Genomic DNA, 15794 nt, shown 5'->3' on the forward strand with positions numbered 1-15794 from the left:
CCACCAGGGTAGTGAAGACCTGTGCACATCAGCTTTACAAGCTGCAATGAACCAACTTCTCACACTGAGGCCACTCAACAGGAGCCAGATCAGGTCCCATTCATGTCTTAAATAGGGAGGAAGCAGTGAAGAAATGTCCAACTATTCTCCTTCCTGTCATCAAGTTCCTTCCGATTGAAACAAACAATAGACTAAGGAGCCCAGGTTACTTTGTGGATAAATGTCAGCCTCCCAGGGCACAGACCATGATAGAGGAGAATGGACCAGTAGGACCATTTCAAGGGCTCTCTGAGAAGTAGAAAGCTTTCTACAGTAGCTGTTGGCTATTGCCAGAATGGAGGCTCTCTATTAATTGCATGTAAAACAATAACAATCTTGGCAACATACTTAAAATTCATGTAGATTTGTACTTCTCAACCCCCGGAGGGTTTCTTTTTTTCCAGGTGAGAGAATTCATGTAGGTATGAGCATTTTATTTCTTATTTTATTCATTTTTATTTTTTAAAGTCATTTTTAAAATGTAACTTTATATGCTTTGATGTGGAGGTGTCAAATCCCCTGGAACTGGAGTTATAGACAGTTGTAAGCTGCCATGTGGGTGCTGGGAATTGAACCTGGGTCCTCTGGAAGAACAGTGCTCTTAGCCACTAAGCCATCTCTCCAGCCCTGGGATGAGCATTTTAAACAAGGCTTTCTGAGGCTTTCTAATACAGATGATCCCTGAACCACTTATGAAAAATCCTGACCCAGAGATTGTGAGAATAACACATTGCCATTTGCTCCAGGGATTAAACTGAAGTTTCAGACTGGTTTGCCTCTGCTGGTCAGCATGGCCTTTTGGTGTTATTCAAGGAAAATAACTCATGCTAGGCAAAAACAGACAGTAAGTCAGATGAATAAAGCAAACAAATAACAGTAACAGAAAGACTATTTGGGTGCCTTCCATTATGTGATTAATCTGTTCTAACATTATGCACGCAACAAGTTGAGTAATAATATATAGTAGTAGCCTAGCATATCATGTACTCCTGAAATGTTCTCTCTTGGGAGGTAGAAGCAGGAGGATCAGGAGTTCAAGGTTACTCTCAGCTACAAAACAAGTTCAAGGGTAACCTGGGCTACATGAGACCTTGTCTCAAAAAAATAAACAAAAAGCCATATAGTATTATAGTATTATAGTATTATACATATATATATGCTGCTATATAACATATCTTATTTTATATATATGTTATTTATATGACACTCATATAGAAGGGACAGAATGTTATCCTGTCTCAAAATTAACTTTTTATTATTGCCTGTATCTTCAGTTTACTAGGCCTCTGGTATGATTGAAGCTACTTAACTAAATTCTCTTTGTTTTGGATTAAAAAGCAATTACTTGTATTTGGAATAAGGTGGTCACTGAGGAATATCAATGTTGGCTATTTTTGTGGTGACTTATCTTCTTTTTCAGAACATATTAGGTGACCTATCCGTCATGTTCCCCATGTCATTTTTAGAGACCTGCATTTTGCCAATCTCCATTGCTAGATGAGTAGAAAAAGCACAGCCTCTGGAGTCGAACAGCTGGAGGTTTTAACTCTGCTTCAGTCACTTACTGGGATATGGGAGAATTAACTATCACTATCCGACTTGTTTCCATGACTAGAAAGGCAGATAGTATGTAATTTTCAGTACTTTAGTGGTGTGATAAAAACAAACAAACAAACATATGTAGTGCTAATCTTGGCTACCAACCAGTGCCTCCTCCTCCTAACTCCACATTCATTCTCTGGCTACCAGCAGTCTTACTTTACCTGTTTGGAAGCAAACAGCTTGCCCTGGTATTTATTAACCACGGTGTAACCACCTGGCACTTGACGATCTTCATACCAGGCAACAGGGATCAAGAAGTCACGAGGATTGGCCAGGCCATTTGCTCCTAGAACACAGTAACCCGAACCCCATTTACATACTTCAGGAACCAAAGGAAAGATGCCCAGCCAGGGCTATGACCGAGTGCCTGCCCAGCATATGTGAGTCCCAAGGTTCAATCCCAGGCAGCACTAAATATATTGGATCTCAGTCTGCTAGATTTGTAGAAAGATCCAAGAGATGTGGTTGAAAAACAGAGAATCCTCATAAGCAGCCTTGTCTCCTAAAATTGTAGAGTGACTATGACTCATAGACTTTTTATACGCATTACCTCATCACTTGTGTATACTACAGGTGAGAGAAAGGGAGAGGAAGGGCCCAGAGAAGAGGAAAGAGGGAGAGTCAAGAGAACAGCAGATTCTGTCCAAGGAAGCTTGGGAACTCTCCAACACATCCCTAGACCTCGATATCATATAAAAATACTATAAGCTATTGTCCCAGGCAGGCCTGTGCCATGTAGATAGAACTCAAAGGCTAAGACTATAAAACTGCTGTTCAGCCTAAAAAATATGTGCCTGCCTGTCAGAGAGGACAGACTGAGGACCTGCCTGTCTAGCTTTGTTCAGGAGTGAGTGTTCCCTCCAGAGAAAGGAAATAAATCAAAAGACAAAATATGAAAAAGCACAAGTGCAAAAAACTTAATTTAACTCAGAGAGGAGAGGCCTGGGGAGTGTTTTATCATTTCCAGCTCCTGGGGTTAAAAGAAAAAATAAACCCCCAGCTGGTTAGTAAATTATATATATTTTCCAGAGGGTACATGCTCCGCGGAACCTGAAGGCTCGGCTGCCTGCACAGCAGCAGGAAGCTAGTCCAAAGTGGGAAGAGTGGGCGGCAGGCGGGATGACAGACGGCCCACCAAGGCTCCAGCTGCCTCTCTGCTGCCTCCCACCTTCCTCTGAATATTTGGATCCCCAGGGGAGTGACCAGAAGGCACATGCTGGCCTGTCCTTGTTGCTCTGAAAAGCTGTTGACATGGAAGGAAAGAACTAGGAGGTATGGCTCAATGTGAAACCAGAGGCCAGCTGCCAGAGGGCAGCCCCTGCCTTCAGCCCTTTGAAGAGTAGAGGCCGGGAGAGCAGAAGTTTTACTCTACCTTCATAGAGGCTGTTGTTTCTAGCTCCTTCACAGCACAAAGCGATACACTTGTTACTATTAGGTGTGTGGATTTTGTGAAGTGTGCTCAGAAGGAATGTGACGTTCAAAGGCCATGTGTCACCCAGCCCAGTCCATGGTTCCGTGGGAATAGAACCCAGGCCATTTTTATGACTGGAAACACACAGATCATTGACTTCACAAAGCTCATTCTCATTAGCATATATTTGCTTAAGTGGTTCCCTCGCCTCTTCTCTTTAAGATGTCATCAGAAGTTAATCAATTCTCAGGGCTGGGGGAATGTAGCTCATTTGGCCAAGTGCTTGTCCAGCATACATGCAGCCCTGGGTTCAGTCCTCTGTACTGCATGGTAGTAAGCACCTATAATCCCCACAGTCAGGAAACAGTGCAATAGGATTAGAAGTTGAAGGTCATTCTCATCTACATAGAGAATTAGAGTTCAGCCTGGGATATGAGAGATTCTGACTCAAAAAACAAAACAAAACAAAAAGCCCAAAAGAATCTAATCAAACCTCAGATCTCATTCTTGGTAAACCTATTCTTGTGTTCCCCTTCTGTGTCCTTTGTAATGCATACTATCTAACCAGAAACCCATTAAATGCCTTTATCAACACTGTTCTGTGGGGTTATTTTAGAGAAACTTAGAGTAGATTGGTTTGGGTCATTTTCTCTTATTTCCTGTATTTTATAGGAAGACACTTGGTCTGGGGAGGGAAGATAAATTGGAGTCTAAGAGAGTAAGAGATGGAAGGAGATGTGTCTCAAGTGAGGCTTAGAGTGAAGGTTTACCAATGGGTCCCAGGTCAGGTAACTCAAAGTGGACACCATAGACCTCCAGGATGTAGCCTCTGGTCTCTTCGAAGACATCGATGCTGAATCGCATTCCTCTCTGGAGGACGTAAACACAAGCATGCCCTCTTAAATAAATCACGTGCTTGAAGTTATGTGCAGAAGTACATTGACCATGTTTGTAGGTGTGTTATTGTGGTAGTTTGAATGTAATCTCATAAGGAGCAGCATTACTAGAAGGTGTGGTTCTGTTGGGGTGGGTGTGGCCTTGTTGGAGGAAGCGAGTCACTGTGGGGGCAGACTTTGAGATTGCCTTATGCTTAGGGTACCGCCCAGTGTCTCAGTCGACTTTCTGCTGTCTGCAAGATGTAGCCAGCACCGTGTCTATTTGCACATCGCCATGCTCATCACCGTGATGATAATGGACTGAACCTCTAAAACTGTAAATGAGCCACCCCAATGAAACGTTTCCTTTATAAGAGTTGCCATGGTCATGGTGTCTTTTCACAGCAATAGAAACTCTGAGACAATTGTGAAAGGCAAGCAGATTAAAGATGGGCTACAAAGAAAAATCTAATTCCTAACCATATCCGTAATTAATCTCTCATTGGGTCCAGAGATAATGGCAGCCTCCAATTAGCATGTATGTATGTATGTATGTATGTATGTATGTATGTGCATATGTATTTAAATATCTTCACTATCTCCACTCTTCGACACAGCCTTAAGCAGACTACAAACATTTAGGAAAGTGATAAACATTCTTTGCTTTGTGATTGTGTGCTATATTAAATAAAGCAGGTGCTAAGCCTGCTTACCCCAAAGCCTTCTGTGTAACTCACATTCCTCTCTGTTGCCCAGACATGACAGAGACATTTTTTTGTGTTAGAAATAGCAGCAGCTGAAGCATCTGATTGCTCCCAAATTAGGGAGAGGCAGTGGGGACAGGGGCTCATTACCAACCTGAATGACGCAGATCTCATTGGGCTGCAGGAGCATCTTGCCAAACTCTGTGTAAATGAGAAGCTTCCCTTTCTGGGGAACTGGCAAATAAGAAAAAAATGACAAAGCAGTGGTGAGAGCAACCCTGTTCAAGGGAGACCCTGAAGGCTTAGGGGCTGTATTTGCTTGTTATTGCAGATGAGGAGAACTTTCTTATGTCTCTTGGGGGTAAGTTATATTCTGACAATGTCAGTTAGCTATTTTACTGCCTAGACTATTTTGAAAGTTCTTCAAAATCTCCATCTTCCCCCTCACTCCCCACCCCTTTTGAGGAGCTTGTATATTTGCACTTTCGTAAATTGACCAAAAGGGTCATAGAAATAGCGTGAAGAAATCACTCTTTTCTGACATTTCAGTGGAAATACTCAACATTTGTATGTCTACCGACCACATGAATATGTTCACACAAAATGTTCACGCCCAAATACTGATACTACCAAACAGCATGGGAAGACAAGAATCATCTCTGATGGACCTTATATTTTAGATGGTCTCATAAAATTTTTACCCGAATGGTGGTTATTGATGATAAATCGGCTTTCCTTGGGTGCGTTTTAAAGCAAATAGAATTTTCCTAATAAGTTAGTCACATGTTATTAACTTCATTTCAGCTGCCAAGATCTCCCACATGAGAGAGGCCCAACAGAGACAGCCACAGGCCGAAAGCCCAGAACATACATTAGACACTTTGAGGTACGCTAGGAATCTTTTCCAGACCACCAATGGCGTCTGGACCTCACTCTGTAGATGGTACTTCATTTACTAAAATAGATGGGAGAATGCAGGAAGGTAGATGCAACAACAACAACAAAACCTGGAATGTAGCGTGGGCTAGGAACCAGTCAATCTTCCCACGCAGGAGCTTACCAATCAGGAAATCCCCGTCTGAATTGCAAAAGCATCTGAAATACAGAGTACTTTCTGTGATTTCTTTCAGTTTTAACACATTCTGGACAAGTTTATTTATTCTACAAATTATTATTTAGTGCCTACCACAAACCAGGTGCTGGGTATAAAATGGACTGCAGAACCCCAGCACCCTCCCCCCAAGGAGTTAAAAGTCTAGCAGACTGCATCAGGAAATACGCAAGTGCGGAACTCTATCGCTGCAAGGCACAGCTGGTACTGGGAAAGTCAAGTTCAGGGGCCTGCACTGGTTTGAGAAGAAAACAAGGGTCTCACTACAGATGAGACATTTGACAAAAGATCATTGAGGCAAGAGAAGAAACACCAGGCAAAAAGAGAAGCGTGCTCAGGTGCTCTGGGGCAAGGAGGCTCATAGCATGTTGAGAGAAGAAAAGGGAGGCCATTGTGGCTTACGTGGAGAGAAGGGAGGTGACCTGATACAAGGCTAGACCCAAAGGGAGGTCTCCAATGTCTCAGGGCTGTGATCGTGGCTTCAATTCATGATTCACTAGTGAATCAGCTAGGGCAGGAGAGATGGTTCAGCAGTTTCTCTTTGAGAGGTCCCAAGTTCTATTCCTACGACTCCCATGGTTTCTCGCAACGGTCCCTATCTCCAGTGCCAGGGGATCCAACACTCTCTTCTGACCTCCACAGGCACCAGGCACACATGGTGCACAGATATATATGCAGGTAAGACACCGACACACATAAAATAAAAATAAAAATATTTTTTTAAAAAAGTTGAAGAGCTCACACAAATTCATGAAGTCAGCAAGAGCAGACTTCAGCTTCATGTACAACAGCTTAGTTCTAGAGGTTGTATGCAAAGACGCCATGATAGACTGCTTTCCAAAGACAAGGTAGGGATGTCATTCACTTTTTCAAATTGAAAAGAAAGAAGAATAGAGGGACCAGTGAAATAGCCCAGCAGGTAAGACACCTGCTACCAAGGCTAAGGGTCTGAGTTTGATCCCTGGGACCACATGGTGGAAGGAAAGAAGGAACATGTCTCTGACTTGTACACACATGTACTAGGACATATACTTCCCTTTAGAAAACAGTAAGTAAACTTCTATGTGCAGCAGCATGAAGCGCACACAAAGCCACCAGCTATCAGCTAAAGCTGACACCTTGCCTTCATAGCTGCTCTTGCTTGCAGTGTGACTTTGGACTTGAGCCCTGGGGAATGCTACTTGAGCTACTCGTTCATCACAGGATCCTAACCTCTCCTTTCTGCCTACACTATTACATGCCGTTTTGTCATAAGAGTCAGTCAAAACAGAAATTCTCATTTGATATCATTATTAGGAAATCCATAGCAACATTTCTCTGGGAGGAGAACAACTAGGAAAGGACAGTGTTTGTGCCTTAGGTCTCCACAGGCCCCGGGGGATGGGAACATCATGCACCAGCACTGAGACTCTTACCTGTTCTCCATGGAGGAGTTACACAGGAAAATGTGAATAGCAAGCCCATTGTTAGACTTGATGTCTCCAGCTCCACATAAGGTGTGCAGACCCTGGGAGAGCAGGAGAGAGAGGGTGAGAATAATCCCTGTGTCCCAAGAGTCATGAAGCTTGCAAGGTTCTAGTCTTCTTCCCATTGAGAATGTCCCAGGAGTCATTTGGGAGCTCAGCTGCCTGAAATGTAGTAGACTTTGTCTGAACTCTTAATGGCCATATCAGATGAACATAAAGTTCGAAACTGGCATTTTATTATGATTACAGTAAACCCGGAAGAAGGAGGTGATATGTGGTAGAAGGATTTTGGGGGATAGGGGAGAGAACATGAAGCTTCCCTTGACATTTAGTGTTCCTCAAGTCTACCCCACCCCGGGGCAGCCCTCTTGTGAAGAAAGCCAGGCTACTCTCAGAGCAGAACAGAGCCAAGTAGAAGACCTTGTGACTAACTACAAGTCCTTCTGCTATAAGACCAGATGATCCAGAATGCAAGAAGCCCTGACATGGGGCCAGGGGGCCTTCTTACATCACTCTGCCCCAAACCTGCAGGCAAGGAGCCAAAACAGAGTGAGTTCTGCTCCTCAGATATCCATAACTTACACAGGAAGGGAATCTGTGTTTCTGTTGTCACTTCACTGATAAGTTTGAGGTCTACTACAGTGAGTCTTCACAAGGTATGGGGACACTTAAAAGGATAAAGGCTTCAAGATGATTTATAGTTTGGGCTAAAGCGGGGCACCTGGAGTGTCCCTCAGTGAACCATGAGCCAAGTTGGCCTGCAGAGCCCTCCTCTGTCCTCTTGTGACACTACGCCGACAGCTCCTGTCCCTTCACCCACACACTTCTTGCTGTGGGTGCAGGTGTCCCAGTACTGCCAACTGTAACTATCAAGAAGGACGGCCAGTTGGCACTGTACTTATCAGGCTGCCACCTGAGTTGACGCCACCTTAGCCCATGTATCCATTTCAGGGCTTTCAAGTTCTTGGAATGGGAACTTTTGTTGTACTTACTTTTTGTTAATCTGCATGGAATGTACCATTTCTTTCAATTATTATGAGTACAGGTAGCAGACCACAGCAGCACCAGAAGTAGAAGTAGCAGACCATAGCAATACTAGAAGTGCCTGTCACTTTGTCAATGACTGGGACATTTTTATAGCATTCATCACAGGTATCTCAAAGTATCATTTGGGCACATACTAAAGTGAGTGAATTTTCCCATAGGTCTTATGATCTAGTACATTAACTAGGAGGCATGCTTATAACTATATAAACAAATACAATTTATTTCTTTGAAATATTTTTACCATTGTATCTCAACATGACTGTGTAATTTGATATAATTTATTTTACCCAGTCAAAAAAGCACAGTTTATACCAAGCATAGTGACTCATAGCAGTAATCACAGCACCTAGGACTGAGGGAAGAGGTCTGCCAAGTTCAAGGCTATCCTGAACTACAGAGGGAGATCCTATCTCAACCAAATCAACCAAGCAACCAAAACCCCCAAGCCCCCAAATTAAAAACCAACAACAAAATAAGTAAATACGTAAATAAAAATAGGCATCACCAGACTATCAAAGACGCCATGGATCAAAAAGGTTAGCAGTGCCCATTCTGACCCAAAGAAGTGTTGGAGGGAGGAAAGTTTACTGTCTTTGGCATTTCTGTGAGGTGAAAAAACTCCTGGGTGTCCTTTGGTGTCAGAAGGCATATGGTGCCTGTAAGTAAGACATCCCTTAGTCAGGCCCCACGCTATACACAGGTGGCTTCATCTCCAGTTCAGGCTGCTCTGCTTGGCATTCTGACTGCAGACTGTTAGCTCGCTCACCGCAGGACAGAGGAGGGCAGTGGCGAGGTGCAGAGAATATTGACTTACACTCACAAAGTCCACTTTCTTCTGAGACGCTTTTGGAATCTCAAATGGTTTCCATCTGAGCTGGAAAAAGAAATACCCATACAGGAAAATGACTTCACAGGGAGAGACCATAGGCTTATTAAATAGATTCAATTACACAGAGGAAAAAGAGAAACTGCTCCCTCTTTGAGGTTCTGGCCATTTGTAATTTTGTTGTGTTAGAACTAATGATGATCCATCATTTCTTTAAAGGGTCTCTCTCTCTCTCTCTCTCTCTCTCTCTCTCTCTCTCTCTCTCTCTCTCTCTCTCTCTCTCTCTCTGTGTGTGTGTGTGTGTGTGTTGTAGGGCTGTGTATCTCTTTCTCTGTGTGCTGTGGGGGTGTGTGCATTTAACATGAATATGAAGCGCCTTTGTTCTTTCGTGCTTTCAATTATTAAAATAAAAAGAAGCCACCGCTCCCTCTCTCAGAAGGTGTTTCTTTTAACATTTCACTCAGGCACATCTGTGAGTTTTGACTGATGCTGCTTTCATGCTATTTATAATCGGCTCCCTTTCCTGGCATGCCAGCCTCTCTGTGTGGGCTCCTGACACTGCAGGGAAGGCTCTACTTCTACTTCCAGCCCTTGGAGTTTTGAATTATTTCCTTAAGACTGAGAAAAATCATCCAGCTGAGATTGGATTTGGTAAATGCAGTTCCCTGTTCAATTTCTTCCCCCAACTTGGGTTTGTCCCCAGGCTGCCCAATGGTTACTTTAAATCGCAATGATCTTTAATTCAATAATGAGCTGATCTAAGGAAGTGGGGAGAAAAACCAGCAGGTGCAGGACCTGCTCATAAATCAGCCCAGTGTTTATAACAATGTAGCCCAGGGCCGGCTGCAGCCAGGCTGGGAGCTCTTCTGCCCAGCATCCCCAGGGCACATCTTCTGGAGTCACCTGCACCCTGGGGCTAGCTCCATTGCCTGTTAGACCTGGTGGAGGCTGGATGGGCAAGGGCTTCATCAGGGTCCTGGGCTCTGCTCATTCTGTATTTTGAGAAGGCAGCCAGGCAGGAAAGTGAGCAGCCAATGGAAAGTGTGACGCTGGGATTATTCTGCCTGTGATCCAGGCAGTCAGGCAGCATCCATCATTTCTTAAAAGCAAAGGGGATAATGACATTCTGAGACCATATCAAAGGAAGGGATGCAAAATGTGGGTCTGAAAAAGACCACTGAAATTGTGCTTAAAATAGAATTAGAATGCAGGAAATACTTCAGGGCTGATTCCTTTCATGATGCTACTTCTCGGGACACAGGGGGACCCGAAGAGCAAGGAGACAGAAAGGACTTTCAACCATTGGCATGTGAGACGTTTTGTGCTGGGTAATTCTTTGCTGTAGAGCTGCCCTATGCAGAGAGAGATGCTTAGCACTGCTCCTGTCCTCTGCCCATGAGATACCAGTTGCATTCCTCCAAGTTGTAACAATCCAAAACACCCCCCTTATCAAAACACCCCTTTGAGTCCAGTATCCTGCCAAGAACTACAGACCTAGAAGAAAATTCCCTTGACCTTAGGAAGGGCCATAGCTGAACACTGAGCATGTAGGATGGTGTGTGTGTGTGTGTGTGTGTGTGTGTGTGTGTGCGCGCGTGCGCTGGGGACCAAACTCAGAACTCCATGCTTGTACAATATATGCTCTCCCATGGAGCAATGCCCCACCCAAGTACTGTTGCAGCTTTAGGGGGTGGCCATGGTCTACTACTAGCCACTGCCTACTGCCTCTCTCTCTGGTAGCAGTGTAGGAAAATCACCTGAAAAAGAGTCATCATCATAGATTTCCCAGAGGAAGATATCTAAGTGTCAGATCAATTGTTGCCCTGGCAACCATTCAGTGCTAACCAGAGATTCTCAACCCTGGATACCCCCGAGAATCAACTGGACAGCCTTTGAAACCAGGACCAAATTAAATCAAGACCTCTGGAAGTGGGACCTAGGCATCAGCATTTTATAAACATTCTTCTATGTGCAGCTAACCAGGAACTCTGAGATTCGGTGACCACGGCATTGCTGAACAAACACCATGCTTAGAAAAGCCTACCCAGTCAATCAAGCGATTAGCCATCCAGCTAGACCAAAGAAATCATGGCAGCTCAAGCCAGATGTGGTGGTGGAAGTGCTGACTTCCGTGGTGGCGCACGCCTTTAATCCCAGCACTCGGGAGGCAGAAGCAGGTGGATCTCTGTGAGTTCGAGGCCAGCCTGGTCTACAGAGCTAGTTCCAGGACAGCCTCCAAAACAATACAGAGAAACCCTGTCTCGAAAAACCAAAAAAAAAAAAAGCATCAATGTTTAAATAACACAAACTTAAATCCAAATCCAAGGAAAAAGGAGAGATGGGCAAGGGAATAGGAAGGAGAGAGATTTTATGCAATTATATATTATATATAAATATATACACAAATAATTATATGTAATATATAAATACATTTATAAACATATATACTATAAAATATATAAGATTATATATATGTATATATATATATATAGAGAGAGAGAGAGAGAGAGAGAGAGGAGGGAGGGAGAGCAAGGGAGACAGCAGAGTAGCAAATGAATTTCTGCTAGCTAGGTGGCTGTTGTACTAGGATGCCTGTAAAATAAAGGTAGAATATCTGTTGTGAGTAGAAATGAAGCCCCACCTCACAGCAAAGAGGCTCTTCTGTGAGTGGGAAAGACTGAACCCAAGGCCTGGAGGGATTGAAAGGTCTGCTGTGGAGTTTTCCAAAGTCATGGGTGGCATTGCCGCTCTTCAGCCACAAGGACAGAGGGGTTGAGGTGGTGGGTGAAAATGCAGCCACTTGCTGATGTAGGAAGCTTACCATCAACAGGGTCCACATTCCAGATGAAGGAAGCTATGCCCCTGACATGCCTTTCTTCACCAATGTAAAAATGATCGTTTTCAAATGACAGACGGTACAGGGAGAAAAATAATGTATCTGTCATTTGATGGTGGTAGATTGTACAAAGCCCGTGTCTTAAGGAATAATAAAGATCCCGATAAGACCTGGACCACAAGAGGATTTCAACTTTGGATCATCAGGCAAGAGGGTTTGGTCAGGAGCCCTGGTGTGATGAGGGATGAACAGAAATTGCTCTTGGAGTGCAGAACAGAACATTCCCTGCTGAGGCCAGAAGCTAAGCCTAGTGCATTTGAGGCCGAGCAGTCACAGTGGTAAACCCAGGGCAAGAGGACCATGCATATAGGGCAAACCTGAAGATTCGTCTTCTGCTATTGCCTATGTGGGGAAATTATTTTCCCTGTTTGGATTGTTTTCTTATATATGTAACAATGGGGCTATGGGAGGGACTATAATTCCATGAGCTCTTATAGAAGGGCACCTGACAGTAAAAGGACACTTTGTGATTGATATACTTTTTTGATATGAACTGACATCCTGACCTCCAATGCAACACCAATTCATATATTGAAGTTCTACCTCCAGTGAGATTGCCTGGGAGGTGAGGCCTTTCAGTGGTGAATAAGGTCAAATTAAATAATACAGGGCTGGAGAGATGGCTCAGGGGTTAAGAGCACTGACTGTTCTTCCAGAGGTCCTGAGTTCAATTCCCGGCAACCATATGGTGGCTCACAACCACCTTGAATGAGATCTGGTGCCCTCCGCTGGCATGCAGGCAGAAGACTGTATACACAATAAATAAATGAAACATTAAAAAATGTTAGGAGGGATAGCCTAAGAAGAATTAGAAGCAGGCATTTAGGAGACCGAGGGAAGAGAACTGAAGGTTTTACAACCTGGGATATATACAAAGGTCTTGTCAAAACAAACAAATAAATAAAAATAAAACCCAGCGTACCAAACCAAAAAACAAACAAACAAACAAAAACCATACCACTATCTCATTTCTAACATCTAGTCAGAAGAAAGGCTGCATGGAGACAAAAGGAAAAATGGCCCAGGAAAAACGAAGCTGGAGGTGGTGGCACATGCCTTTAATCTCAGCATTTGGGAGGCAAAGGCAGGTGGGTCTTTGTGAGTTCATCCTGGTCTACAGAGAAAGTTCTAGGACAGCTGGGGCTACACAAAGAACCTTGTCTCAAAACAAACAACAACCAAATAAAAAAGTAAAAAAGAAACCCATTACCAGACACCAACCCTTCTCAGACCTTGTTATTAAACTCTCAGTTTCCCACCCTTGAGGGTACTATTCCTATTATTTAAGTGGCCTAGTCAATGGCATAATATAATGCTGCAGTTTTATAACCATTTACTTTTTTCATACTATACATAACCACTGAATAACTCCTCCCATATAGAATTTAATTAAGTCTTTTAAAACAATGATATAGATTGTAGTATCTAATATGCTATATAGACTAAAGTAAGTATGAATGCATAGTTATTGAATGTTTGAAGAGCTTAATAAATATAAGCATGGAGAACATTGCTTATAGAAGTTCAGATATTACTTCTGATGTGTGAATCAGTTCCTCATGCCTGTACAAAGTTGCTCAACTGTTCTTATTGTCTGTCCAGCGGTTCTGTCATCTACCGAGAGAGGGATATTGAAGTCCCAACCATGACTTGGCTTCGTACATTTCTTTTTCTTTCAGGGCTATCAGTGTGTCACATACTTTGCTTTTCACTTTTGTAAATTCTATTGGATAATAAACTTTTTGTTTTGGTTTTTACGAGACAGGGTTTCTCTGTATTGTTTTGGAGGCTATCAGTCCAGCCTGGCCTCGAACTCACAGAGATCCGCCTGCCTCTGCCTCCCGAGTGCTGGGATTAAAGGCGTGCGCCACCACCGTCGGCGAGAATAAACTTTTATTTCCTAAAATTTAGGTAATAAAAGAGTTAGAAAAGCATTTCCAAGGGTATTCAATGTTTGAATTAAAAATTCTTTAACATTTCCAAAGGAGGGAGACGGGAGGATCCCTGTTAACATTTAATGAAGGAGATTCAAATTTCTTACCCAGAGATGAAAAGGAAACAAATGAGGCGAAGCCTCAATATGTCTGAAGTTGGAAGAGTCAAGTCTGGCTGGATGATGTGATGAGTCTTTTCAATGTGAGAGTCCTTGATTCACTGACTCCATCCCAAACCACTACGGACTCAACTATGCTGGGGGACCTGGATTCCCTTCGCATTGGTGGGCGCTAGAGGCAGATGTGTTATTCCAATCTGGTAACATCATTCAAGAACTTGGAAGTAACTTGTGAGTAAAACCATAGCCATAATGCTTAAGCCAGCACCAGCAGCAGCTATGGTTGGAGGAGGTTCAGGATATTCATAATGTTGACTTTTAGATCAAGGAGGGAAGAGGGGGTGGATGAAATAAAGAGCAACTCACAGAAGTCTTCTGCAAATCTATCAATCTCAGGAGAAAAGAACGTACAATTCATGTGGAGAGAAATAAGGCTTTACTTGATCCATGGGGAATCTTTGGAGTAATGGACAAGAGCACAGGTAAAGAGGATTCAAGCCACAGTAATTTGTTTAGACTTCCTAAAGTCTTTCATGGGACAAAACAAATAAAGAAAGAAAGGAAGGAAGGAAGAAACAATCATCATGGATGGAAACCTAGATTCCCAACATGACTTTGCACCTGAATGCCAAGCTGAGGTTTTTGTGTTCGCTATCCAGTGTTATGGTTATGCTAGTCAGCCTTCCATTATGATAGTGAAATACCTGAGTCACTCAACTATAAAGAGGAAAGGCTTACATTGTTTCATAGTTTTGGAATTCTAGTAAAGGACTGAGAAGCTCTGGACTTTGGGTCTCTGATGAGGATGGAATATTATGATGGAGCTAAATGGTTCACCTCACCAGCGAGGTAGCAAAGAAGAAGAGACCGCGTTTCTATAATCCCCTCTGAGACTATACCACCACTGATCTAAAGGCCTCACTGCCTTTAGATCCTACCACTGCCCACTAGTGCCATTCTGAGAACATTCCAGAAGACCCCAAACTGTGACAATTTCCCAAGCAGGAAAATAAGCAGTGGAAATGATTTTGAAAGAGAGATGTAACTAGAAGCATTCCTTCAGGAGTACATACTGGCACAAGGCTTATTTGACATCTGTATACATAAAATCTTTTGGTTTGCAGACAGCTCCAATATCTTTCCAAGGAGTGAAATGTAAGTTGATAGAGATGAACTGTACAAAAGATCTAGCAAGCTGTCCAAGGCAGCGTGTACTGCAGGGCTGGCCAGTGCCAGAAGATGCATTTAGGGAAATGCAATCTTGTCTATTTATAGAGAGGTGAGATCTGAGCTACAAGGGAATACGTTCAACAAATATTTGCAGTTTTTGGAAATAGGTATGTGCTTGATGCTGCAGATCAAAGAGAGATCGTGGAGACTTGCTGGAGTTCAAGGGAAGAAAGCAGTATTCATGTTTAAGACCAGCTTTAACTCATTTGTGGGATTTTGACAGATAGATCTTAATAAGGGAAGAGAAAATTCCAGGAAGACGAAAAAGCAGAAAGCACCAGGACAGAATAATTTAGCACATTTTCCTGAAATGGTGATGGTCTGAGTGTGACTGGCAAGCAGGGGACCTGGCAAGAAGTGGAGCAGGGGTTCTCAGTCTGTGGGTCGTGACCCCTCTGACAAACAAAAATCTCCAAAAGATTTACATTTCAATTCATAGCAGTAGCCAACTTCACAGTTATAAAGGAGCAATGAGAAAAATCTTAGGGTTTGGAGTCACCACAACGTGAGGAACTATATTAAGGGTCACAGTAT

The 15794-nt window shown here is 43.1% G+C and overlaps 1 protein-coding gene across 2 annotated transcripts in view; it reads right to left on the bottom strand.

Annotated features, from left to right (window-relative positions):
- Hgd (homogentisate 1,2-dioxygenase) overlaps positions 1–15794 on the bottom strand; it is a 47536-nt gene that overhangs the window by 10777 nt on the left and 20965 nt on the right. Inside the window, exons 5-10 of one of the 2 annotated variants that reach the window (XM_021227993.2) lie at positions 9076–9129; positions 7158–7249; positions 5692–5726; positions 4786–4865; positions 3823–3922; positions 1803–1927 (exon numbers count right to left, since the gene is read on the bottom strand). In XM_021227993.2, coding sequence (XP_021083652.1) covers positions 1803–1927; positions 3823–3922; positions 4786–4865; positions 5692–5726; positions 7158–7249; positions 9076–9129 — 486 coding nt within the window. Of the gene's footprint in view, positions 1–1802; positions 1928–3822; positions 3923–4785; positions 4866–5691; positions 5727–7157; positions 7250–9069; positions 9130–15794 lie in introns of both variants that reach the window. The other variant, XM_005071504.4, reaches the window with a different exon arrangement.

This window comes from Mesocricetus auratus, unplaced genomic scaffold, assembly GCF_017639785.1.
Source record: "Mesocricetus auratus isolate SY011 unplaced genomic scaffold, BCM_Maur_2.0 Super-Scaffold_100008, whole genome shotgun sequence".
NCBI lineage: Eukaryota > Metazoa > Chordata > Mammalia > Rodentia > Cricetidae > Mesocricetus > Mesocricetus auratus.